The 27,176-nt window shown below is 44.8% G+C and overlaps 1 protein-coding gene across 4 annotated transcripts in view; it reads right to left on the bottom strand.

Moving 5' to 3' along the window:
• The window catches only part of CPPED1 (calcineurin like phosphoesterase domain containing 1), a 226,309-nt gene that overhangs the window by 55,098 nt on the left and 144,035 nt on the right, over window positions 1–27,176 (bottom strand). For 3 of the 4 annotated variants that reach the window (XM_072942176.1, XM_072942174.1, XM_031687242.2), the window contains one exon: window positions 7,329–8,982. The exons of the other annotated variant lie outside the window; for it this stretch is intronic. In XM_072942176.1, coding sequence (XP_072798277.1) covers window positions 8,753–8,982 — 230 coding nt within the window. In that variant the 3' untranslated portion in view covers window positions 7,329–8,752. Of the gene's footprint in view, window positions 1–7,328; window positions 8,983–27,176 lie in introns of those variants that run through there. 4 annotated transcript variants of the gene reach the window in all.

The raw sequence follows: 27,176 nt of genomic DNA, 5'->3' as shown, positions 1-27,176 counted from the left end.
CATTAGCTTTAGAGCCCTTGAACGACCCAACCTGAGCCAAGATCGGCGAGGTGTCCGGGACAGAGAAGCAGAGATGAGCTCCTAGTGTCTAGTTCTCCAGGAGCTGGTGTTACCACCTTCAGAAAAACACACCACGCACCGAAAGGATGTTACAGTTCTCAGCCCTGCTGGGGAGATGTTGCTGAACTGTCTCCACAACATCAAAAAGCTTGTTTTCTTAAATGATAATTACAGCGTCTCCGTAGGAGAGCTAGTTCATAAAGACGCTCCCTATGACACTGCTCCATGCACACAAACAAGCCAGACGGGGAACTGCAACCACGAGGGCAGAGGCCGCCGCTAATGAGACATGACATCAGCACTTAGCCTCCACTGGCCAATTAATGTCAGGAGAAGTAAATAAGGCTAATGAAACTTTCTTTTCATCTGCGCCAGGAGCTGCAGCGTCTCTGTAGGTGAGTAGGGCTGGCCCAGAAACCCCTCTGCTGGAGGTCTGTGGGGGAATGTGACTTTATTGCTAGAACTTGTTGGAGAGAGAAAAGGTACTTAACTGCACTGAATAATTAAAGAGATCGACTTGGTTCCATGTGTCAGAGGAGACATAATTTTAGGATGGAAAGAATTTGCTTTCCAGGCTATGACTCCAAGATGTGCAGAAGAGCCTCCGTGTCAGAGGACAGGACGGGGTCCTGTTGGGTAACATGGTCCCCTCTGTGCAGCTGAAGGGATAAGTGTGTTGTTTCCACCCCTTCAGCTGCAGGAGGCTGGATGCTTGCCTCTGTGCCAGACGCCAGCCGGCCACTTTGAGGCTTGGTACTGTGTGGGGGTCATGGGTCACAGAAACCCATGGCTGGGTTTTGATTCCCAGCTCTGCCACTTATGAGCTGTGTGATCTTGGACAAGTTCCTTAATGTCTCTGTGCCTCTGTTTCCTTACCTGTAAAGTGGGGGGTGATAAAAGTACTTACTTGCATAGGGTTGTTTTTAACATTCAGTGAGTTCCTACATGTGAAGCAATTAGAAGAATGACTGGCCATTTAGCTGACTTCCCCCTGGCCCCGCTACCCCCTCCCTTACTGACCAGAAGGCAGTTTCTTTTTCCTTTCTGAAGCTGAATTACAGACATACTGACCGTTGCCCTGCTGTCCATCTCCCTGCCTTCCCTTTTCCCTTCCCCCAAGGCCACGCCCATTCTCACCGCTGTTCGTAATTATCGCCAGTGATGCTATCCTAGGAATTCAGGAATAGAAATCTGCTTCCAAGGAGCCAAGCTTCAACACATGAGGGGTCCTGGGGTTCTCTGTGCTAAGCTGGGGCTGCGGAATCACATGTGTGATAGTCTAGAGAATCCACAGCCACGGTCAAACCGAAGAGCCTGGACGTCAACTTGGGCCTCACTTTGGAGGCACAAGAGCTCTGGAAACAGCACCTATCCTGGGGGAACGCCTCCCTGGCTGTTAACTGAGGCTTTTTTGGAAAACACTGCTCTCTCCCAAGCCGGAATAATTCCCTATCCTTCAAAATGATTTCTAAACAACTTTCTTCAGATACAATTTTTGCAAAATTTCTCAACTGCTAAACTGCACATATTTCAGATGTTTAGTTCAATGAGTTTGGGCAGATTACAGACCTGAGAGACGGCTACACAAAAGGATACAGAACGCTCATCACCGCTAGTCTCTCGGTGCCCCCTTTTGAGGCTGCCTCTTCTCCCATCCCTGTTCCCAGGCAACCACTGATCTGCTTTCTGTCACTATAGGTTAGTTTGTGTTTTCTAGACTTTTAGGTCAATGAAACTGACTTAAATGTATGGAAAGAAGTGTGACTTCTTTCATTCAGCAAGAAACCTTTGAGAGTCATGTGTGGATTTTTGCATGTATCAGAAGTTCTTTCCAACAAGAAGTTCATATTGTATACAGCACAGGGAACCATATTTAATATCTTGTAGTAACTTACAGTGAAAACGAATATATCTACGTTCATATTCGACTGAAGCATTGTGCTGTACACCAGAAATTGACACAACATTGTAAACTGACTATACTTCAAAAAATATATATATATACAAAACAAAACAAAAAGTTCTTTCCTCTCTAATGCAAACTAGCATCCTATTACAGGAATGCATCACATTTTGCTCATTCATTCGGTTCCTGACAGACATTTTGGGTTGTTTCTAGTTTTGGGTTATTATTACAAATAAGCTGCTATATACAAATTTTTACATGGAAATATGTTTACATTTTTCTTGGGTAAATACCTGGGAGTAGAACTGCTGGGTCATACGGTGGAGTTTCATTTTTTTAAGAAACTGTCAAAGTCTTTTCTAACATCGTTGTACCATTTCATGGTCTCGCCAAGAATGTACAAGAGGAGTTCGTGTACAGGAAGAAGGCTGGTTTTTGTTCACTCACTGCTCACAGACTACTTCACTTTTGCTCACCAGATGTGTGGGGCTTTCCCTGCACCACGCAATTCTGCAACACCAGGCGGGCAGCCTACAATGAATGTAACTCAACTCTGACAATATCTACCTAGAGACAGCATCAGATCCCAAAGGTTAAGGGTTTGGTCCGGCAAGGCTGCCCCACCCCCGACTTCAGGTGCAAGTTTCAGTCGTCATCAGAGAGATTGGCTCTGGAGTAGAGGTTCCCACAATGCCCCTGTAGGAGTAAGCGAATTTGCTAGAGGGCTCACGGAACTCAGGGAAACATTTTACTCACTAGACCACTGGTTTAGTATAAAAGGATGCAGCTCAGGAGCAGCCAGATGAAGAGATGCACAGGGCGAGGTATGTGGGAAAGCGCAGAGCTTCCACGCCCTCTCCAGGGTGCACTCCCAGCGCCATCATGCTGAAAGCTCTGTGAACCCCGTTTTGGGGGGGTTTTCATGGAAACTTTGTTACCTCGGTGCTACTGATTAAATGACCGGGCGTTGGTGATTAGCTCCATCTCCAGCCTCTTGGCCCTCTCCCACGGATGGAAGGGTGGGCCTGAAAGTTCCAATCCTCTAATCTGGTTCCCTTGGCAACCAGCCCCATTCCACAGATTTCCAAAAGTCGCCTCATTAACATAAACTTGTTATGAATAATTAAAGGTATCTGCATTTCTCTTAGCACTTAGGAAATTCCACAGGTTTTAGGAATTCTGCCAGGGACAGGGATGAAGACCAAATATGTATATATATGTATATACAAACACACACACACATATACATATATACATTTCTTACTGTAAGTCTCAGTGTTACAGTTGTACCAAATGCTTGTTAACATCTGATATTGTCGATCTTTTCCACTTTAGCCATTTTAGTGAGTGACAGATAGCATCTCACTGTAGTTTTAATTTGTACTTCCATATTGGCTGTGAAAGTGAGCATTTTTCATGTTTGTTGGCTATTCATAAATTTTCTTTTGTTAAGTGTTCCAATATTTTGCCCACATTTTTTTATTAACCTTTTAAAAAATGGAATTGTAAGAGTTCTTTACATATTCTGGATACAAGCCTTTTATCTGATAAATGTGTTGCAGATAAAGCCTTTCAGCCGGTGGATTGCCTTCCGTCTTCTAAGTGATGTCTTTGGAAGAACAGATGTTTTATAAAGTCCAATTTGGCAATGTTTTGTTTCATGGTTCATGCTTTCTGTGTTTGCTGAGCATCTGGAATTTGCAAACTTTCGTCTTTTACCAAATATGTGAACTTTTGACTTTAATTTCTTCAAATATTTTTCTGCTCCATGATTCCTTTCCTTTGGGGGACTCATATGATGTGTGTATTAGACCTTTTGACATTGTCCTGCAGGCCCCTCAGGCTTTTATCTCCAACCCTTTTCCTCTTTTTCTTTAAATTGAGTGATTTCTATTCACCTGTCTTCATGTTTGCCCATCCCTGTACTGATATTAACCCCCCATGGGGAATTTTAAAATTTCAGTTATTGTATTTTTCAGTTCTGAAATTCCCGTGTGATTACTTTTATACATTCTATTTTTCAGATGAGCTATCCTTTATACTAATTCACTTTGAGCATTTGAGACAGACGAGGTCCCTGCTGTTCTGGAGCTGGCATTCTGGGCCGGGTGGGGAGCATACACATAAAGACCATGAAACAAGCAAAGTTCTTAGTGATGTGCTATGAAGAGAATACACAAGGGAGGGGGAGGCGATGCCTGGGGATGAGGAGCACAACCACGGACGGGGCAGAGGGCAGGCCATTCTGAGCAGTAACTTGTGAGCTGAGGCCACAGCACTAGTTAGCCCATTCCCATCAGAGGGAACAACAAGTGACCAGGGCAGTGGAATGGTCAGCAGAGCCGGGGCTGAGACCTGGGGATGGGGCAGAGCAAGCAGGACCTGGGAAGTCATAGCAAGGAGTTTGGACTTGGTTCTACGTGAGGTGCAAATCCCCTTTAAGGAAGAAAATTACTTTTTAAAGACAAATTACAGGACAGAATAATAAAAAGTAACTTGTGATTATTCACAGTCAGTTAAATTTATTTACATAGGTTTTTTTTTTCCTTATATAGTCCCTTTAGGTTTTATCTAAAGGAAAAAGTCAATTCGTATATATTTGTGTGTGTGCGTGTATAGCCACAAATGTTAAAAAGAATAATGAAAATAAAATCCATTGAAGGAAAAAGAGAATTTCGTCAGCAAAATCTTTTCTAAAAAGATGCTAGGAGTCATTTATTATATTCAAGAAAAAATTCTCCATTGTGCATATATATAAATATACCTAAGAGCTCTCCAATGGCAAAGACAGTATTTCACGAAGTTATAAAAAAATCAATATTATCTGTCAAGTACTCTCTCTTGCATGTGCAACCAAAACCGCCAAGGTGATCTGAATAAGGAATCCCTGGGGTCTATCACAGAGAGCTTTTAATAGAACTTGCCTCGACAATTTATTCCTAAATCTCCCTTTTTCCCTTTAGCTCAATACAAGATTGCTACTTAATTTCACGACTGCACAAATCTGTTCTAGGCACTACTTGGGGAATAAGTGCTAAGAGTTCAAGTAAAGGCAAATGATGTTTCTGCTACCTTTTCTCAAAAGATTTCACACCGGAAGACAGACTATGATATTAAACTGCATTATGTGTCTATAGATTCTGCAGTTATATATAACTTGGTCTCTTTCACAGGTACGTAAGGCAAATGGTCCGAGGTTTATTGTTTAGGCTTAAACAGGCCTTGTAACCCTCTGTCAGGGACTGATTATCTTGCAGTGCTGGAAATCAAGATATTATGAAGGGTTCTGTTTGTTGGTTCCATGAAATTCACTAGATTGCCCCCCGCCCCGCCCCGTTCGCCAATTTGAGGAGAAGTATGACTGAAGACTTGAGATAAACTTACCTATTGTAAAAACCAAATACGGCTAGAGATCATCTCCCCACGCACTGTCCACAAACGCACCCTTTTGCGTCCTGACAGCCCACTTTTAGACCACTTTAAATAACCTTCCTTCTTTAGCAGTCTCTTATTTTTGCCCCCAAGTAAAAACGATTAATTGGAGGAAGGAGCATTAGGTGGCACTCCTTGCCCTGAGAACTGCCGGGTCCCTGTCCCCTGGGTAAACAAGGAAGAAAGCATCATCTGATGAAGCATGCTGTTATGGCCAGAGCTGTGTGCTGTGCCCATCAGGCGTCAGTTCAGTTTTTCAATCTCCTCCAATGAAAATCCTCTGCCTGGAACAACCTGTTCCTTGGACAGGCTTTGCCACCTTGAACCTGTTGTCAGAGAAGGGCCCTTAAGGCCTTGCCTAGGCTTTGCAAACCCTGGGATGAAGTCCCAGGGCTTCTGGCCAACACTGGGTGCTGAATTATCTGTTGCCAAGAGCAGGTGCAAACCTCTCAGCTGTGAAAAACATTTTCCAGGAAAGAGGACGGCGTTAGGGAGCATAGACTCAACAACTGGACTGCCTGTACCGCAACCCTTCCTTTTCCACTAGCGAGCTGTGTGACCTTGGCCAAGTGGCTCCACCTCCCTGAGCCAAAGACTTAAAACAGTACTCAGCACATAATAAACATTCACACCATAGCACTTATGATCATGGGGTTTTATTGTTTATCACAGTATAAGGCACTCTTTTAAAAATACATTTTTCAAAAAGAAAAAGGACTCATAAGTGAACACAGTGGCAATTATCTATTATCAGAATGATACACATTGTCCAAAACCATTCCCTGACTCCCTTCGGAACCCTTCACCACTGGAGAATACTGCTGTTTGGTGACTTTAAGAATGGTGAGGAGCACAGAGTGATAGAAACTCTGATAAAGATGTGAGCCCTCACAAAGAAGGGAGGCTCAGTGCTCCGTAAGAGAGTCGTGGCAGCTTTGCAAAGAAGGGGACATTTAGACTGAATCTGGAAGAACAATGGCAATTCTCCTTGTGAACAAAGAGAGAAAGAGGATTCCAACAGAGGGAGAAGGATGCCCAAAGCCATGGAGAATGCCCTGGCCAAAGCTGCCGTGGAAGAACTTGCCACCCTGCATGGCACCGAGTACACGTATGGCCCAGGAGCTTCAACAATCTACCCTGCTGCTGGGGGCTCTGATGACTGGGCTTATGACCTAGGAATCAAATACTCCTTCACCTTTGAACTCCGAGACAAAGGGAGATACGGCTTTGCCCTCCCTGAATCTCAGATCCAGGCAATCTGTGAGGAGACAATGCTGGCGATCAACCATGTTACCAGCTATGTCCTGGAACATCTATATTAGTCCAGAGTGCTAAGAGCCTTATTTCTAAATGTTCACTTTTTCTTTCTTTTCTACCCTGAACTCCTACTTTTGCCTAGATATTTTCCAGATCCCAATCTTTTAAGCTTCTGGGTCTATGAAACTACTTGGATCTTTAATACTGATGATAATAAAAGTGAATCATTATAATTGAAAAAAAAAAAAAGAATGGTGAGAATTTCATGATTCCCTATTGTTAGCATGTTCTTACTGTGTTCTAAATCAATTATCTTACTTATTAAGTTTTTGGAGAAGAAACCTTAGAAGTTTCATTTCCATTACTTTTAATTATCTCCATATCGTTCCCAAAACCCAAGTGCCATAGCATTTTGCACAGGTAATGTGACAGAGAGGGCGCCATCAGCCCACTGTGATTAAACTCTTCCCATCTGCCCCCAGGAGCCCCACGTCTGCAGTTACAATCCTGGCTCAGGATCCTGCTGTCTGATCCCAGGCCTCAAGTGCACGGCTTATGAGGTCTGCCTCGTAGTAAACCTCAAGAATCCTCTCCTTGAGTGCTCATATCCACACCTGTTGTAAAGAAAAAGCAATACAACACAAGAACGCAGCAAAACTCTAAACCAAGAGAATTCCCATTTTGAAAAGTTTTAATTTTCTCGCCACATAACAATGAGTTGTGGTGTGTCACCGATTTGTAGTATAATTAACTTCTTGTCTTTTGTTCCTCATGAATTTACGTATCCAATTATCTTTCTACTTAATTTCTCATGGTTTGCCTACATTGACTGAAACTTTTTAAGAAGAAAGTCTTTTAATTTAATAGACTTTGCAGTTCATTTGTAAGCAGCTGGTTTTTAAAGTTGTTTTAGGATGACTGAATGCTTCTGCATAGCGCTGTGAAGTTTTCCTGGCAGGATGGAGAATACCCAGGTGCCCTGTCCACCAGGACGACTGCTGGAAAAGATTATGTGGATGAAACGACGCAGCGGTCAGAAGCTGCGGAGGAGCAGCAGTAAAGTGGATTACACAACGACAATGCTGACTTTAACCCATCCCCCTCCTTGGTCAAGGGAGGCTGCACCCGTGTGTTTCTTCAGGGTCGGTGCCAATTGAGACAACGTGGCTGAATGCACTGTTTTCACCCTGCAGGAATTTCTGCCGGGTTTCTTCTGAGAACTCGGCACCAATTCCCACGTCTTCTGTCAAAAGTCAACAGAGCTAAGAGTCTCATAAATGGGGGAGCATTCCAACTGCACGAAGACGTCAGCCTGTGGAGGGCGCTACTGCAGCATCGAAGGTGACTGTGGACGAGCTCAGATGTGCTGCCCAGTGAAGGCAGAGGTGGCCCTTCAGGGCTTTGGTTCTTGTCTCCGGGATGAGGTTTTTCAAATACTGACAATTTACGTGTAAAGGTGGCTTTTCTAGCTGCCAAGAAGTTAAGCTCAAGCTTGGACTTGAATCAACTGCATCCTCACGGGTAGCAGAAGCCTCAGACTTTCACAGCACATGTTGGCTGCTCAGCTCCTTGTTGAGTCTATGGCTCTGGTAATAGGACACAGTTACTTGTTTTGTTAGGAAGGAAAGGAGATGACCCTCGTTTTGCCTAGCTTTTGGGGGGGTCATGACCACAATTTAATATAATCAGACACAGTTTGTTCAAGGAACTATCAAAGATCACACTTGGGTATCAAGTTGCGATAAAGGTCGATTGGTAGACATTTACCATGTGCTACCTACCAGGAAACCACCTAATTCAAAGCAGAGTTGAGAATCATTAGGAGAAGGGATTCAATCACCCACACAGAGATAGTCAAATCATGTCAGTTATCCTTTTATTTCCAGGCTCCTCCACTCTCTTTTTTAAAGGGAAGACAGTTCTATTTTGAATATCATTTAGGACAGGACCCAGCTCTCTGATTTATGCAAAAGGACATAAATTCAAAAATCTGCCTGGTATAGTTTTTTTTTTCCAATAAGGGGTTGTGTGCAGCTGCTGTTTCTGACAAAATGAAAAAATAGTAGAAGTGAAAAGTGAATAGATCATAACCAGCAATCATTTTTTCTTCATCAAATCCATCAGATCGTCTTCTATTCCTTTCTCACTCAGCTCATCTAAACTGTAGTATCGATGGACGATTTTCTCAGCAGTGACCACCACGACTCGGAGCCCGTGGGTGTCTTTGCCCAACTGGCATCCGATGGCAGATGACACCACCATGTCCAGGTCCTGGTACGTGCCCCCAGCATTCCTGTGGTAGTGACCTGAGAACACAGCTTTGACACCTGCAGGGAAGGGAAGAGACATTAGAGGGCCAAGGATTTCCACTTAGGTGACTTGGGGGCTCCAGTGGTTTCTTCTGTGAACAGTGTATTTGTGTAGTAAATGTACAACATTATCAGTATATGATAAATAAGAACGCAGCATATGTGACATCCAGAATCTTTTCAAGGACAACTTACATATAGAATACATTATAACCCATTTGTCATAACCAGTACAGGAAAGCACTAGGGAACAAGGAGAGAGAGGGAGACGAGGCGAAGGACTTTGGGAGAGATGAAGAAGGCTGAAGGAAGTAGTTTGAGGCCTGTACAAATAGCCATAGGACAGACAGTACATGTCTATGAAAAAACAATGTTTATGGAGCTCTAACCAAGACAGCATGGCATATTCAACACTTAACGTACCTCTTCCTCTCCAAACTTAGAGCCATGACGCATAAAATATGAAAAAGAAAATCAAAGGACAGAGGTAGCTTCAAAACCAAAAGAAATACCTTTATGGACCAGAAAAAAAGCAGGAAGGCAGAGTAATGAGTACAGTTACAATGTTCTTGGGAGCTGAGCTCTCACAAGGTAACTGAGACTAAAAGCACTTTCTTGGAGATGAGGAAATAAAGTTTGGCTCCCAGGTCAAAACAAGGGTGGCGTTAATACCTCTGTTTACGGAAGGAGACTGAAGGAAACCACTGTTGCCCTGCCCTGGGCCAGGGTGGTGGTGGGCTGGTGTGGTCAACAAGCGCTCCAGAAAAAAAAAGACCCGATTTGGAATGTTTACTAATTTCCACAGCATAGATATGCTCATGAGGGCCAGTTTCAAATGACCAACACGAGTCACTGAACCAGAAGTGGGAAGAGATGCCCAGAGCACACCATCACAGAGTGCTTCCACCACCCAGACACGAGAGCCAGACACAACCAGAGAGCAGGGATGAGGGTAACACGGAGCGAGATAATTAGAAAATGGCAAGTGTTCAGTGTATTTATTACCTTTGCTTCTTAATATAATTTATTTAGTGGTGAGTCTGTATAATTAAATTTTAATAATGGCTGTTTAACAGCCAACTCACAAAATTCCTTAGCATTTAATCACTGGCTTTACGTGCTGGTGGGAGCTGTCTCCAGCACAGCCCTGGGCAAAGGCTTGCAGCAATCTACGGGTCTTGACACAGGCTCAAGTCTAGGAACTGAAACATGTTTTCCCAGGACGACTGTGGGGCCAGGACCCTACAGCACTATTATAAGACCTGCTCTCAGATGGGGGCTGGGGTGGAAGTAGCCAGAACCACTAAACAGGGAGACACTTAGTCAACAGAAAAAGCGAGGGGAAACAACCCCAAAATACCTCTTACTCATATTGAATTTGAAACAAATTTTACCACCCATGAAAATCTCACACTAAGTTAAGACAGTCTACAAACTCTTCAATCAGGAACAGGAATTTGCTTCAGGTGAAATCAATGGTATAAAACTGTCTGAAAAATATTTAAATGTTTAGGATATCAAATAGCCTCAGTAAAAGGCTAACATACATAAAGAAGAATAAGATGTTATGAAGTAAAACAGGTGTGAACGGAATGAGAATAGGTGATAATGAAAATTTAGAAATGGTGGACATGAAAGATGTAACAGTTAAAATTTTAAAACAAAACTCTCAATAAATGGGATAAATCCTAGACTAGATGCTAATCAGACAGGGAATTAGTGAATTAAAAGGTAGAACTGAGAAGCAGAATCAGAAGACAACACAGAGACCCAGACACAAGCAACATGAGCGAGCAGCTCAAAGAACCCAAAGCATGAGTTATTTTAAGAGGTATCAATGGATGCTAAAGAGGCACTGGATGAGGAGCAAGGAGGAAATAACAGCGAGAATAATTTGAACAAACAGTAGCTGGGAATTTTCCAGAAAAGAGGAACATATGGGTCTCCAAATGAAAAGCACTAAGTAGAATAAATAAAAATCAATTCATACCGACATATATCATGGTAAATTACAAAGCATCAAAAATAAAAATCTTAAAAAGATATCACAGCAAAAATATTATAAAGGAAAGACCATTAGACAGAGAGCAGGCACCTTAGCAATAACAGGGTCAAGGAGCAACACCTTCAAAATGCTGAAGTCAGGTAACTACGAACCTCAAATTTTATACCTAGCTAAAGCATCATTCAAGTGCAATGGCAAAACAGATACATGTTTGGACGTATCAAGACTAAGAGTTAAACCACTTCCAGAAACATTACACTAACGTAAAGCAAAAACATTATGCTAAGTTAAAGAAGCCAGAAGCAGAAGGCCAAGTACTGAATGACTCCATTTATCAGAAATGTCCAGAAGAGGCTAATCCATAATGAAACGAAGTACATTAGTGGTTCCTGGGAGAAGAGGAGAAAGAGGGAGTGGGGACTGACCACTAATGGGCACATGGTTTCTCTGCAGAATGGTAAAAATGGTCTGGAATTAGTGGCAATGGTTGCACAACCTTGTGAATATACTAAAACCACTGAATTCTGGAGTAAACTGTATGGTACGTGAATGACACAGCTCAATAAAAAATGTAAAAAGTTGTATGGGAAGGAGAGGGGGCTAGAATGATTCATGTGGTAATGGATTACAGTTGGAGACATCACCATGAACTCATGTTAGCTAAACATCAAAACCCTGTTTACATCTGGAAATATTTATAGATGTGTACATACACGGTGAGTATGCAGACACACACTTCTTTGCTGTGTCAGGTGAGAGTGTCTGCTAGAAGCCAGGACATACACTAGCAATGAGCACACCCAGCACCCACATCTTGGTTTCTAATACCATTCGCCAACAAAAGGAACTATGGATCCTTGGCTGACTTCTAAGACTGGGGGAGGAAATGTATTAAAAAAAAAATCCGTGAGTTCATACTCATACAAGTAAATGACTGAATAAATAAATAAATGTGGGGGAAAGAGACGAATATCCCACACACAGAAGTTAACAAATAATTTATGCATAAATCTCTCCTTCAAGGAGGCGGAGTATAACTCCCCACCCTTAGCTATGGGCTGTTCACAGCAACTTCCTTCTAAAGAGTATAGTGTAAAGAGGGGTTTAAAAAAATAAAAGTAACTTTACAGGAGAGGAACTGACAAAGATCAATGGTGATGAAAAGTCATGGTGATAGTGTGTACCCTGACATGACTGGGATTAAAATGGCAATTTACCTGTGTGGTCTTCCTCCCCCAAACCCATGATTCCAGCTCGAGAAAAACATCAGACAGATCCCAACAGACATTCTATAAAATACTTGACCAGTACTTCTGAAAACTGTCAAGGTCGTCAAAAACAACGAAGGTCTAATAAATGCTCACAGCCGAGAGGGGACTAAGGCGGTATGATGACTAAATGTAATGTAGTATGCAACGTCGAGTCCCGGAGCAGAAAAAGCACATTAGGTAAAGAGTATGAGAATCTAATTACGGACTTTAGTTAATAAAGATGTATCAGTATTGGCTCATTAACGGTAACAAATGTACCATACTGCTGAGGATGCTAATGACGGGAAAGGGAAAGGCGGGGGAGGGATAAATTAGGAGTTTGGGATTAGCAGATACAAACTACTATATAAAAACAGAGAAACAACAAGGTCCTACTGTATAGCACAGGGAATTACATACAGTATCTTGTAATAACCTATAGTGAAAAATAATATGAAAAAGTATATATACACACACACACATGTATAACTGAATCACTATGCTGTATACCAAAAACAACATTGTAAATCAACTATACTTCAATTTAAAAAATTTGTGGGGAAAGTTGGGTACAGGTTATATAGGAATTATCTGTATTATCTTTGTAATTTTATGTAAATCTAAAATTGTTCTACATTTTAAAAGTTGATTAAAAAATGGATAATTTCTAAAAGAATTGAAATGGAACACATAGCTTTCAATCAGCAAAGAGAGAAAAAAAAATCACAACTACAGCAAACAAACTTTAAATGTTACTAACACCAAATGTGGGCTCTGGTGCAAAGAAACTGGATCACTCCTACAGTGCTGATGGGAATGTAAAGTCATACAGCAACTCTAGAAAAACAGGCTGGCGGCTTCTTACACAACTGAACGTGTACTTATCATACGATCTAGTGACAGAACTCTTCGACTTATATCCCAGAGAAATAAAAACTTAATGTTCATTCAAAAGTCTGTACACAGATGTTCAGAGCAGCTTTACTTGTAATAGCCAGAAATTGGAAACAACCTAAACGGCCTTCAGTGGGTGAACGGTGACACTGTGGTACATCCACACCATGGGATACTATTCAGCAATAAAAAAGCAATCAACTACTGACACATGCAACAGTGGATCCATACTGTGTGATTCTACTTACATGACATTCTTAAAGTGACAAAACTATAGATATGGTTGCTAGCAGTTAGGGATGGGGCTGAGGGGGGTTGGGACTGGGTGTGGCTACTGGAGGGTAGCAGGAGGGATCCTCGTGGTGATGGAACTGTTCTGCACTTGGCAATGATTCAAAAAGGCATGAAGGAAATAACATTCAAAATGTTTACGGCAGCTGCTTCTGGTCAGTAGGATTCTGGGGGACTCTGAACAGAGGGCTCTTTAGACTAGCCACTCTCTGGCAGCAGGAACTGAGACCCACCTGTGGGCAGGTGTGACTGTCTGCTAGCTGAGGTCCACAGCTAGGGATGGAAAGGAAGGTGACCCAGGCTTCCCCACTTAAAATAGCCCAGGGTGGGGAGAAACAGCTACTTCCACTTACTGCCATTAGGATGCAAACAGATACAACTCATTTCAGAGGGTAATTAGGTGCTATTTGGTTTTATTGTGTAGTTCCCTTGACCCAATACCACTATTTTCATATAAAGTGATGCTTCAGAAGTACCCAGAGAAGAGTCCAGAGGTGTGGGTGTGTTGGGTCAGTGGGCATAAACATACAGTCTTCACTGAAGCACAGTTTGTAACGTTCATTTATGGGAAACTGGATAAATTATAGTATGTATATATTTTTTTAAAGGTAGGTTCACATGTACTGGCATTGAAGAGCCCCAAACATATCATTAAGTATGGACAGCAAGATGTAAAACAAAAGTGTCGTGTGATCCTGTTTTTTGTAAAGTAAAGATAACGTACAGGTAAGAGGGTGTGTGTGCATCTAGCTGTACCCCCAACTGTGTGGGAGAGAAACAGACAGGAAACTCCTGACCCTGGCGATTTCACGGCCAGCGTGGTGGGGTGGAGTGAGGCGGGGGTGGGGTGGAGGTCACCTTCTGCATTTTAATTACTGTAATGCCTGCAGTGATCACGGATTAATCTGGAGATCACAAACATCACGGTGACATGGACCAGGAGAGGATGACGGGAGGGGCGGAGGTCCCTCACACAAGGGGCGGAGCCGTGTGGCCAAACGCTGCCGCTGCAACCGCTGGGCTGGGTGTCTCACCGTAGACGGGGGGAGGGAGCAGCCCCTGATCACTCAGAGCAGAGGGCCGTGGAAACGACTGCTTCCTCCACTAACCTCCCGGGGTTTCAGAGCCTCACGGCCTGTGCCCTCGGAGGCCCAAATGGGAGGGCGCCTGATGAGACCCACCTCGGGAAGCCCCTAATGGCCGGTCGGAAAGCACTTGGTATTATTATTTTGTTCGATGCTAAACTATGTTTATGAAATTTGGCTCTTTATGCCTAATTCGTCATTGCAAAATGTACTATTCTGGAAGGAATGTGTGCCATTTTTGAGAGTAGCTCGCATTAGCCGTAATTAGCTGTAAAAACTCATTTTCGGTTTAAATTTCACGCCATATTTATTGGCACTCGCAGAGACAGGAGCGTTCACGGGGACTGCTCGAGGGACGGGCAGGCCTTTCAGAGGGGTCTCGGCGGACTGTGGACAGCGGGCTTCTCGGCAATAAGCCTGTCCCATCCACTTCCCACCCGAGGCCCCCCGGGGCCCAAGTCATTTTTAATGTCCCAAGTCACAGAAAATGTGACCGAATGAGGATTTTTAGATCAGCAAAGATGCCTGAAGAGAACTAGAAATATAGATGAAAGAGGCTGCCAGCGAGCAGAGCCGTTGTGTTCAGAACCTTTCTGCTCCTGGTGAAACAGAGTCCCCGCCGACACCCCCACCCCAAATTACAATGAGCACTCGACAGTCTGGAGTCCTGAACAGGGAAACCACGCAATGACCATATGACAAATTTATAAAGTGATGATCAGGCAGGAGGCTGAAGTCTGGCTCAAGGTAGGGACGTATGAATGAGTCCCCATTCTCCTGGGTTCTGGGGCCGAGTTCAAGGCCCTTGGATAGTCCTGGTTGGCCCAAGTGAAAGACAAACACAGGGATGAGAGACTCAGGTGGGAGGCGGGGGAGTCTCTCCTTGGGTTGGAACCAGAACCAGAAGCCTGGTATCTGGTACTGGGAGTTTCTGAGTCTGTTCCCCACCTTCTGGGAAATCCAGGAGTCCCTGAATCCCAGCATGTCATCTCCTAGTCCTGTCTCAAGCATGGGCAAACACTGAGGCAGAGCGGGTCAAGGATGACTCGGGAGGAGGACAGTGGCAGGACACTAAGGACTTTCACCCACCACGTCGCCAAATCCTCCCAATGGACCTATGCCCTAGGGACCCAGGAACTGTCTCCACTTTACAGGTGAGAAAACTGAGGCCAGAGAAGTTGAGAAACTAAGGCAAAGTTACTCTGTTAGAAAACAGGGCAGCCAGGGTCAGAACCCGGGTGTTCGGGTGTCAGAGCCCAAGCTGTCAATTGGCCGCGCAGACTCAGGTTCTGCCCTTGGAGACCTTGGACAGGACACTGACCCTTGTTGAGTCTCAACTTCCTCATCTGTAAGACAAATAACAACACCTATCTCATGGTGGCAGCAAGGTTTGGAGGAAAACACGGATGCTGGTAAACAGCAGGTGTTCATCACCCCTCTTCCACTACAGGGCCAACTGCTCACTGCTGGGGTGGGACACGGACACACACACGACCAGTTGGCCAAGCCACGCACAGGCTCCTGAGTTACAATCCTGCCCAGAGGACTTGCAAGTTTTACCCATCTTGGTTTTCTATTAGCTTTTGATGGGGACGCATTGATTCGCAACTCAATGGAGGTAAGGAATGTATTAGTAAATCATGGTTTCCCTGACGGGGCATTGATTTTAGCAGTGTTTTCAAGAGTTGTGCAGAATTTCCATTCGAGCTGTTCATCTGTCATCTGTGGCCGACATGCCTCTCCGGTTCCTTAATTGAGTATTACGTATAGATTGTTTTTGAATTATGAACTGCTGTAAGGAGATGACAAGCATCGTCTTAAATTACTACCAGAAGTATTCGCAGCAGAGACAGCCCAGGCAACGGCAGAAGACAGGGCTTCCGTGACATGAGCTTCGTATTTATTTTTCCATGGTGTCAAGTCATGAAGAGGCTATAAAAGCTATTTTTGAGCTGTCTTGATTCAAATTCACTTCAAATCACTCAGAGGGTTTGGGTGCAATCTCCATAAAATTTAATATTCTAATATTGGAAACCTGTCCCAAGTTAATCAGGAGATCGGAACGCACCCTGGTACAATTTTGTTATTTAAAAACTGGCTCCTGTCCTGCCTTTAGTGTTACTTAGGCTCAGAAAGCTATAAACAGATTCTAATTGGACAGTTTTTACTCTTACCCTGCCTGAGTACACATTTATGAAAGTGCTTTGCGTCGTTACCTTGCCAGCTGTAACAGTGAAAACTGTGTCACAAATCATTAGTCACAATCAATTTATTCTGTCTCGGCGGTAAAGAAAAAAATGTGACTCATAAAAGAAACAAAGAAAAGGAAAACAAAAAAAGGCAGGCTGGTGTGAACCTACAGAAAGCAGCTATTACTAATCCCCCCTGCAGGTAAGGAGTTTCCTCGGCAGGCAGCCAAGAGGCAGGCCTGGAGACGGCGACCCCTGCCAGCGGCCGGTGGCCTGGGACGGCCATGAGGTGAAGGGGGGAAACAGATGCTTCTTAAGCCAGGCAGCAGGTCAGCTGCTAATTTGATATCAGGGCTGAAGTCTCACCTGACTCATTCAGTAAGACATTCTTCACTATTACGTTACGATTTTGAGTTGCCTATTTGGGAGTTCTAGATTCCAGTATAATCACTCTCAGAATTTCACTGGCAGGTATCTTTCCAGGTGCCCATGGCCCATGGCTGTCAGGGACCATGGAGAAAGGAAACGGCCTGACCCCCTTCTCTGGGTGAGGTGAGATGCTGTTTCTTCAGCCAATTCAAGGCAGTAAACATTTGCTGAGCTTCCTCTTGATGCCGGGTGTTGGTGGAAAGTAGTGGAGCATCCAGCTCAACCATTCCTAGCAATTAAGAATGTCAAATCTACAGCTGGGTCGTAGTGTAAAGCACTTTCATAGTAAAATGCAGAAATTGAAAATAACACCCCTGTTATTAGCATCTTCAGGAGTATGGTACACTGGCTCTGAGCTGAGCACTTTGCACATGCATCACCTCAGTTAAGCCTCATAAGGACCCCCAAGAGGAAGATACAATCCCTTTTTACAGATGACGGAATGAGGCACAGAGAGGTTAATTATGTGCCCAAGGTCACACAGCTTGGATCCGTACCTAAATCAGACTGACTCGAAAGTAGACTGTCTACCACCCTAGAGGTACGAAGTGCCAAGGATCATGGGTGGTGCTGGGGCCCAGTGAGAAGGCTTCCTGGAGTGGGTGGCTTTGATCTAAACACACCCTCAGCTTGAAGGAGAGGAGGAGAAACAGAAGCAGAAGAGGAGGAGGAGGAAGACGGGAGGAAGAGAAGCAGCAGCATTATTTATGGATTGCTCATTCCAGACAGTGTTTTGAGCAGCTTCACTTTTTTTTTTTTTAAAAACTCACTGAATCCTCACAATTTCCCTATGAAGAAACCACAGTTACCATCCCCATTTTGCAGATGGGATAACTGAGATGCAGAGATGTTCAGCAGTTAGCCTAACTCGGCCTGTACGTGACAGGGCTGGGACCTGAACCCAGGAATCTGGCCCCAGTCAGTGCTCTGAACCAAAACACCTGCCAAGCGGAGGTGAAAGAAGGGCCCACCGGGGAAGGGGCACACCGCGGACAGAGGACAGCAGCCGGGCGTGCTCAGGAAGCCGCAGAGCTAAGCAACTATGGCTCTTGCTGACTGGACACCAGCATTTCCTCTCCAGCCTTTCGAATCCTCACCAGACACCCAGCGTGGGAGAAGTGGCTTGCTTCCCAGGGCAGCAGGTGGCAGCTCCAGGATTCCAGGTCAGGTTCTGGCTCAGCTGGAGAGGGAGGCGTGGCTGGGTAAATGCACGCTTTCCCCTCTTGGGTACAGCTTAAGGTGGAGCTGAAGAACCAGAAACTGCACTTATTGGATCAGTTTTAACACGTGGACCCTCCTGGACACCATCACCAAGTTCAAGATCACGAACACATCTCCCTCTTTCAGTTTCCTTCTGCTTCTTTGGAGTCACTCCCCCTCCTCCATCCCTGTCCCAGGCAATCACCGACTTGCTCTCTGTTCCTATGGATAAATTTGGATTTTATATAAATGAAATCATATACTGTGCACCTTTGGAGGGGAGGGGTCTGGCTTCTTTCATTCAGCCTAATTTTGAAAGATTTCATGAAAGAATCATGAATACATGACTTTGAAAGATTCTTCCATGTATCAATAGTTCATTTTTTCATTGCTGAGAAATATTCCATTGTACAGATACCCCATAATTTTTTTTCACCCATTCAAACACTCAAGTTGTTTCCAGAATTGGCTCAGCACTTTGATGAAAACTGATAGGCCAGTAAGTTTGGATCTATTTCTGAACTCTCTCTTCTGTTTCACTCATCTCTTTGTTTACCATTTAATACCAAACGCCAAACAGTCTCGAACACTGTAGGTTTTATAGTTAATCTTGAAATCAGGTAGTCTAGGTCTTTCAACTTTGTTCTTCTTTTTCAAAATTGCTCTGCTACTATAGGTACTTGGCATTTCCACAGAAATTTTAGAATCAGCTTGTGGGTTTCTACTCAAAATAAAACTCCAGGAATTTTGATTGGCATTATGTTGTATCACACAGACCAATTTGGGGAAAATGCCGTATTAACAAGAGGCCTTAGATCTCTCTTCTTATTCCTAGGTATTCTATGGGTTTTGGTGCTAATGTAAATTGAATTATTTTTACAATTTCACTTGACAATTGTTTGCTGCTAGTATGTAAGAAGACAATTGACTTTTGTCTATTAATCTTATATCTTGGGACCTTGTTAATTTTTTGGTTCTAGTATTTATTTTGTAGATTCCTACGATTTTCTAAGTAAACAATCAGATTATCTACAAATAGGGACAGTTTTACTTCTTCTTTTGAATCTTACGCTTTTTCTTGCTTTTTGTCATAGCTGGAATCTCCAGTAAGACGTGAAACAGGGGTCCTGATCTCAGGGGAATAATTTAGTCTTTCACATTCCCATAGTTCAGGCTTTTGATATGACTATCAAATGACCCTTCAGAAAACGAACCAATTTAAATTCCCATCAATTGTTTTGGCAATTTGGGGTCTTTCGTGGTTCCAGATAAATTTTGGAATTATTTGTTCTAGTTCTGTGAATAGTGTCATGTGTATTTGGACAGGAGCTGAATTGGATATGTAGACTGCTTTGGGTAGTGTGGCCATTTTGATAATGCTGGTTCTTCCAATCCAAGAGCACAAGATATCTTTCCATTTCTTTGTATCATCTTCAATTTCCTTCATCGATGTTTTAGTTTTTGGAGTATAGGTAACCTCCTCGGTTAGGTTTATTTCTAGGTATTTTGTTGTTTTTGTTGCAATGTAAGTGTTTACGCCAGCTATAAAATTCTGGTTTTTAAAGTGCAAAAAAAAAAAAAAGGGATGCAGCAAAATATCTTCCTTTTTGTAGGTGAGTTGCATATATGTGCTACATCTTCTTTATCGAGTCATCTGTTGATGTGCACTTAGGATGCTTCCATGTCTCAGCAGTTGTAAACGGTGCTGCTTTTATCAGTGGGGTGCATGCATCTTTTTGAATGAATGTTTTTGTTTCTCTCAGGTATACACCCAGCAGTGGAATTGCTGGGCCATGTGGTGGCTCTGTTTTTCGGCTTTTGAGAAACCTCCGCATTGTTTTCTCTAGTGGCTGCACCAGTTTACATTCCCACCAACAGTGTGCAAGCTTCTCTTTTCTCCACAGCCTGGCCAACATTTGTTACTTGTGTTCTTTTTGAGGATGGCCATTCTGACAGGTGTGAGCTGGTGTCTCACTGTGATTCTGATTTGCATTTCCCTGATATTGGTGATGCTGAGCAGCTTTTCATGCTCCTGTTGGCCATCTGCATTTCCTCTTTCGGAAAAATGTCTGTTCAGTTCTTCTGCCCATATTTTAAATGGGTTGTTTGTTTGCTTTTTAATTGAAGAACGGTTGATTTTAAATGTTAACAATAAATTAAAAAAATAAAAACCAAATAAATAAATTCCCACCAAGGGTGTGAGAGTTTTGGTCACTGAGATTTTCATTCTTGCCGATCTTGGGAGGAAGAGCCTTGTCAGGATTAAAAGCGAGACTGCTCAGGACAACATAAAATACGCTCCTATTTATCCAGAACTTCTGAGTAACTGCTGTGGCTCTTTCATCATGCTGGATAACCCCTTCCATCTAATTCTTAATGAAGCCCTTTCACATGATTTATTCTGATGGACTTTGACGGCGTCCCTGCTAGGCCCCTTGACAGGCCAGTGTGTCCATCCTCCAGCTACTGGCAGGCTGGCTGCTAATGGCTCACAGCTGCCCTTCTCTGGAGACCTGCGTGCCTGACTCAGGAGGTCACCTCCCTTGGGGGGGTGGGGGTAGGGGGAAGGGGCACAGCTCATGACTGAATGATACGAGGGTTCAAAACATCACCCCCTGACCATGCATCATATGATTCCATTTGTATGAAACGTCTGGAACAGGCAAGTCTATAGACACAGAAAGTAGACTCCTAGGGCAGAGAAGGAGGGAGAGGAGGAAACGGGGGAGGGGTGACTGAAGGAACCAGGTTTCTTTACAGGGTCATAAAAACAGCTGTCACTTGTTGAAGATCTGCTGTGGGCCGGGCACCAGGAACAAGCCTCATTATGTGTATTAATTTTAAGACGTCAACATTCTCAGAATGTATTACTGCATCTGGGGGTGGGGGGTGGGACCACCTCTGTGGCGGGACCCGTGCTCTGGGTGGAGCTCCTGGTAGACCAGGCTGAAGTCTGACTCTAGCTGAGCACATGCCCTTCCTAGCTCTGTCGCCTGCCCTGCCCCGTGTCCTACTACCCTGCTCCCTCACACGTCCTCCAACCCCATCTCAGTCTCTGCTTCCAGACACCCTGACCTAAGACAGTCAGATCCACTGGACCCCTTGCCGCCTCCATTGCTCCATCTGTGAGTCGCGGGAACAGCTCCAGGGCTCCCCAGCCGCCTGGCTTCTGCCGCAGCCCACCCACTTCAAAAACAACAAAGACCTGTTAGAGCCGGGCTTGTTCTTTTTCAGAATGGTTTTAAAATTTCTTTTCTACTATTTATCTTTGTTTTTCTGCCTTCAAAAGTAATGCATGCCTTAGGAGAGCAGTTGAATAACTATGGTACACACACAGCCTTAAAAAAGACTGAGGAAGATCTCCATGAACTGATATGGAATGATTGCCAAGAAAAATGTGAATACTGTGCAAAAAAGGAATCTATGGTAGCTTACCTTTTGTATAAGGGAAAAATAAATACATGATGCATGCAACTTAGCCTCAAATAGATCGGAAAAATGTTACACATATTTGCAACATCTCTTGCAAATAATAAAAAAAAATTAAGCAATTGGGGTAAAATGCCAGATAAATCTGGGTAAAGGGTATACAGGTGTTCTTTTTACTTGCAACTTTTCTGTAGGCTTTGAAAATATTTCTGCATAAAGGTTTTTTTTTCCAAAAAGCAATTCATGCATTCTTGCTAAAAATAAAATAAAATATTGTAAAATCCAGAGCATTTAAAAAAAAAGGAGGGAAATCTCTTGAAATCTCTCTTCTTATTTTAGGAGTTCAGTGTGTATTGTCCAGATAACTTAAATGTCTATACTGATAAAACATATTAGATATAGGTCTAGAGAAATACACACATACATGTAATTTCACAAAAATGGGATCTGCTATCTATGGATTTGCAACTTGCTTTTATTCACTGAACAATATATCTTTTAATTATTCCCCTCAGGACATATAGCTCTATCTCAGGCTACCTTATAAACCCCTGAAAATCGTATTTGCAGTATGCAAAATCCAGGCTGTCAGATGATCATTCTGTACTTTAAACTGGGAGGTCATTTTGTTCAGAGCTTTCGGCCCTCAAGGGACTGCTCAGGTACTTGGGGACACTCAGTGCAGCTTCTTGGAGAGCCTGGGGGGCCTGGGGGGGATGACCCGCAGGGAGGAAGGCGTCTCTGTGCCCAGTCCCCGTGGCCAGGTCTCTGAGGAGGCCCATCTGGTTCTGTTTACTGTAAGAGCATGAGCACAATAAGACACTCTCTCAGGTTAAAAAGCACCCAAGCCAACAGCCCTGCGGCTGTCTGACTTGACCTGGGGTGGGGGTGGGGGTGCTGTGTAACACACAGACGTCTGCTCACCTCAGGTCCGGGCCCAGATGCCAGGTCCACGTGCCGGGAAGCATCTGGCTTGTCTTGAGGATTCATAGCCCCCTCTTGGGATTCTCTCTCCCCCCACCTCTCTCTCCCTCTGTTTCACTTGGGTAGGAAGTAACGGCCCAGTTATTGAAACGACCTTCAGCCACGGCCAAGAGATTTCTTTTCTCTAGAGTATGAGCTGGTATTAGGAGAAGAGATCTCTTTTGTTTTAAAACTTCCCCCCACTTTTGTCTCCTAATAAAATAGCCATGTAAATTCCACTTTCGCCACCCCCGCCCCACAAAGAATCATCAACAAAAATGATATTCTTCCTTCCCAGGGCTCCTCCGAGCTGAAACTATGAGAAGCGGGGAGGGGGGATGAAGCTACAATTCTCTCAGTAGCAGAGAAGTGGCTCAGAGAACACCAAGGGGTGGAATGTTTCCAGCGCAATCAGGATGGAAGAGGTTCTGCCGGAAAAGTTCCAAAGAGGAGCGGGTGGAGAGAGATGCACTGGTCAGTCGCCACGCTGACACCCAGAGCGGGTTGAGAGGGGCCCAGTTCCTGTTTCCGACACGTCTCCACTTCCACCCATCACACCCCACTTCCACCTGTCAAGGCCTCGGCCTTCTCTGCCTTTGGGGCACGTGAGCTCGCAGTCCCGGGACAGAGTGGTGCTGCTGGAGAATAATTCCTCTAGGGCCTGGAGGTGCCTGGCTGCCCTCAAGCATCTGAACCCCCAGAAGCAGCAGCACAACATGACTTCCCACCTGGACCTGAGGCTTAATTACACTCTAACAACCTTCAGACTCACCCCACCTTACATTTTTTTCTACATGGGAGGTAAGCTCAACTTTTTAATTTTTCCCTTTCCGAATGACTTGGAAATTCAAAACCTGCGTGGAATATGCAAGGCGAAGGCTGTATTTTATTAATACAAATTATTTGGTGGCCAGAAAAACAGTGGCAGGTTGGGGTGGAGGCTCAGGGGACGCGGGCTTGGACCTCAGCTTACTGTTGCCAAGCTGTGTGAGCCTGTCACGTCCATCAATCTCTCTGAGCCTCCATTTCCCGCATTTGGAAGGGAGGACTAATATCAACCATCCTCCCCCCCACCGCCCCCGGTTTAGAGATGTGTCCGAGGTCACACGGCAGGGAGCTGCACGTGACGGGCTCAGGCAACGTTCAATAATGAGACCTTCCTCTCACCCTTCTCTAAGTATCTGATCAGAAGATCTTTTTTTCATTTGCACAAATTACATCTTTTTCGCTATTCATAATTTCCTCTTTATTTTTAAAAGAAGACGGCAGGCTTGCGAGTGAGATGGAGCGTGGGGCACACATTAAGGTTTCAATCCAGAATGGACAATTTTCAAGATTTTCCATTACCCGGTTTCCATGCCCTATCTTAAACACAGCTGTCAGGACAAGAGGCTCATTAACAAGATTGTTTCGACTGACGGCATGTTCATGTATCAAATTGGAAATCTGTCCAAAAATACTTGAGGGAGGTAGATGGAGGTGGTGGCAAGCCACGGAAGGGAGATGTTTTGCAGTGTTGAAGATGAAACTTACTGGGGGGCAAGTGCTGTAGCTCAGACTCAAGCCAGGGGGTCCAGAAGAGGATCGCTGTGGCCAATGAAACATGAGGGTCCTGGGAGGGTCAATTTCTGGTTTAAAAACTGGGGAAAGATTCCAAGATGCCTTAAGGAGCACGGCATTTGCCTAATTAGTGCGCTTTTCCAGGAGCCCTTTCCACAGCAGCCTTCCCTGGGCTCTGTCCACGCCCTTCTCTGCTCACTGGAGGACTGCACCCTCTGCTGTAACCTCGGCAACCCTACCTGCCAAGGACCCCGAATCATTTCCCAACCCAGACTTAGTTCTCCTGCTGCTTGGAGGACCTCTCTTTCTGCTGTCCCAGCAAGTACTGCAAACTCACTCCTTCCGCCCCAATGCCCATTCCTCCTCGTGGGCTTCCCTGGGGCAGCACACAGCCACCTGTCAGGGATGTGGGCCGTGTGTCCCCTTGGTTTTTCTGCCTGAACCTACCCACAGTCCCTTCTGCTCTCCATCTTCAGGCCTACTGGCCATCTGGCCTACTCTCCTTTTTGCCCCCCAGATGTGTCAGGATGGCATGCAGCTGTCAGTGGCTTCAACAAGCAAAGGGTGTGCTTGTATTTACCAATGACCTATCCATTCCATATAGGGAAAGGAGGCCAGCCATCAGGGTGGGTGCAACTGCTCAAGGATATCATCAAGAATCCAAGCTCCTTCTGTCCTGCTCTGTCAACTTCAGCTTGGGGCTTTGTCCTCAAGACTGCAAGATGGCTGCAGGGCTTCCAGGCATTACAACCAAGTTCCAAGCACAAAGAAGAGAGAAAGGGCACTGAAAAGCTTTCCAGGAAGCTCCACTTGTGAAATTTCAGGACTGGGACATGTAGCTGAAGTGAGAGGAAAGGGGGCAGTGCACAACCATTGAAGGAATGACACAGCAATTGAGGACAGGACAAACTGGCTAGAACCAAGATGGCGGAAGATTCGACTCCCAGTAGACCTTGAGCCTCATGGCACACCTGTAGGTGCCATGACAGTCCTAGGCTGACCATAAATAGTCAAAAAGTGGGCGAGGGGGTGTTTCCTGGAAATCCTTGCCCCTTCCCCAAAGTGGTTGGAATAATCCTCTTACTCATTAGCATATGAAATTACGGAGCCCATAAAACCTAACAACGCCACACCTCATGGTCGCTCTTGCTCTGTCACGTTCTCTCTCGCCTTCTGAGACGGCCCACACTCTGACTATGGAGTGTGTATCTACTTTTACTTCAGACTAAACACTGCACACCTCTCGGCTTCTCTCCCTCTCACCTTTCTGAGATGGCCCACATTCTGCCTATGGAGTGTGTATCTCCTAAGCTGCTCTCCCTTCTGAGTGAGACAGACTGCACTCTGTCCATGGAGTGTGTATCTCTCTAAATAAACTTGCTTTCACTCCACCATGCCTTGCTTTTGAATCCCTTCCTGCTCGAGGCAAGCACCTGTTCTCCCCAACAGCTTCACCGCAGGTGCAAGGGGGTCTGGAGCGGAGTGTTTCCAATCTGTCACACTGGTGTCCTGAACAAAACCAAGGAAGGAAGGAAGCGAAAATGCATCTTGGACAGACTACAAGGTTATCTTTCTAAAATGCAAAACCCAAACGTGCCCCGTCACGTAGAACTGGCCCATGCCTCTCTCCATCACCTTGGGGCTGGATCTGGCTCCTGTTCCCTGTCATCTGACACCTGAGCCCCACTCTAGGCCCTGAGCAACTTGAGTGTCACCTCCAATACATGCCCGGCTGTTCTGGGGCTCCAGCCTCAGCCCCCTCTCCGCCCTGTGTCCTGAATGCCCTCTTTTTGTGCACATCTGCCTGATGAACTTACTCATCCTTTATGAACCTGCTTGCTCCTCTCCTCAGGGAAAACATCCCGGGCTGAGCCGGACCAAGCTGGCTGCCCTCCCTCCCATTCCTGGCACATTCCTTGACTTCGGTCCTGCAGTGTCTTGCTTTCACCCTGGTGTCCCCTCCTGGCCTGTGAGGACAGAGACCAAGTCTATTTAACTAGGTATCCATTCCCAGAATGAATACAATGCAGCTGCAGCTTCATAAATGACTGTTAGGAAATGAATGGTTGGATGGACAGATGGTCAGACAGCGAATGAATATAGGAAATTTGTGGCAACTCGTTAGCTGCATTTTAATAGGTGTCCTGCAGGAGACAAACCTCCCCTTTGCCAGCATTACCTAAGGAAAAGTAGAGTTCCAGTCTGTTCTGATATTACAAAAGAACTGCCATGTTCCCTATAAGAGGAGGCCTGATGTTCTAATGAGATGATGGAATGAGCACCGATTTTGAAGCTTGTCTGTCACTTAAATGCCACATGACAAGCTACTTCACCTCCCTGAACAGCCGTTTCCTCGAGTTTAAAAAGGGGATGAGAACAGACCCCTCACAGAGTTGTTGTGACTTGCAGAAATGATGTGTTTAAACCCAGCGCAGGCTCACTAATGCACAATGGGGACAAAACACTTTTTGGTGCTGTTTTTGAAATCAGTGGGAACGTGGGTTCTTTCTTCCTGGCCGAGGGACACAATGCTGGTTGCCTCACAGTATCCACACTCTTCCTTCTTCTCTTTGCTAAAAGAATCCTTATTTGCTGGGGTGGGGAGGGGAACAGCCTAATTGGTAGAGCGTGCTTAGCCAAAGGCCCTGGGTTCAATCCTCAGTACCTCCATTTTTTAAAAAAAAAAGCCCTGATTTAGTTCTGGGCAGTCACAGGCTTCATCCCCAGAACCAGGTATGAGGCAGCTCTCTTCTCCCATGGGGCTGGGGCAGGGTCTGGCCCAGGTCTGCACATGGAGCTGTGGCAGGGTATTTGCTGGGGGGGGGGGGTCCCAGGAGAGGTTTTGTTTCTTTTGAAAAGTCCCCTTTCTGCTCCTTGGGAGATGTCCAGTCTGAATGTGACATCCAGAACTATAGCA

Source organism: Vicugna pacos, chromosome 18, assembly GCF_048564905.1.
Source record: "Vicugna pacos chromosome 18, VicPac4, whole genome shotgun sequence".
NCBI classification, from domain to species: domain Eukaryota; kingdom Metazoa; phylum Chordata; class Mammalia; order Artiodactyla; family Camelidae; genus Vicugna; species Vicugna pacos.
The sequence above is the reverse complement of the archived record's forward strand: the minus strand, read 5'-3'. Positions and strand labels throughout refer to the sequence as shown.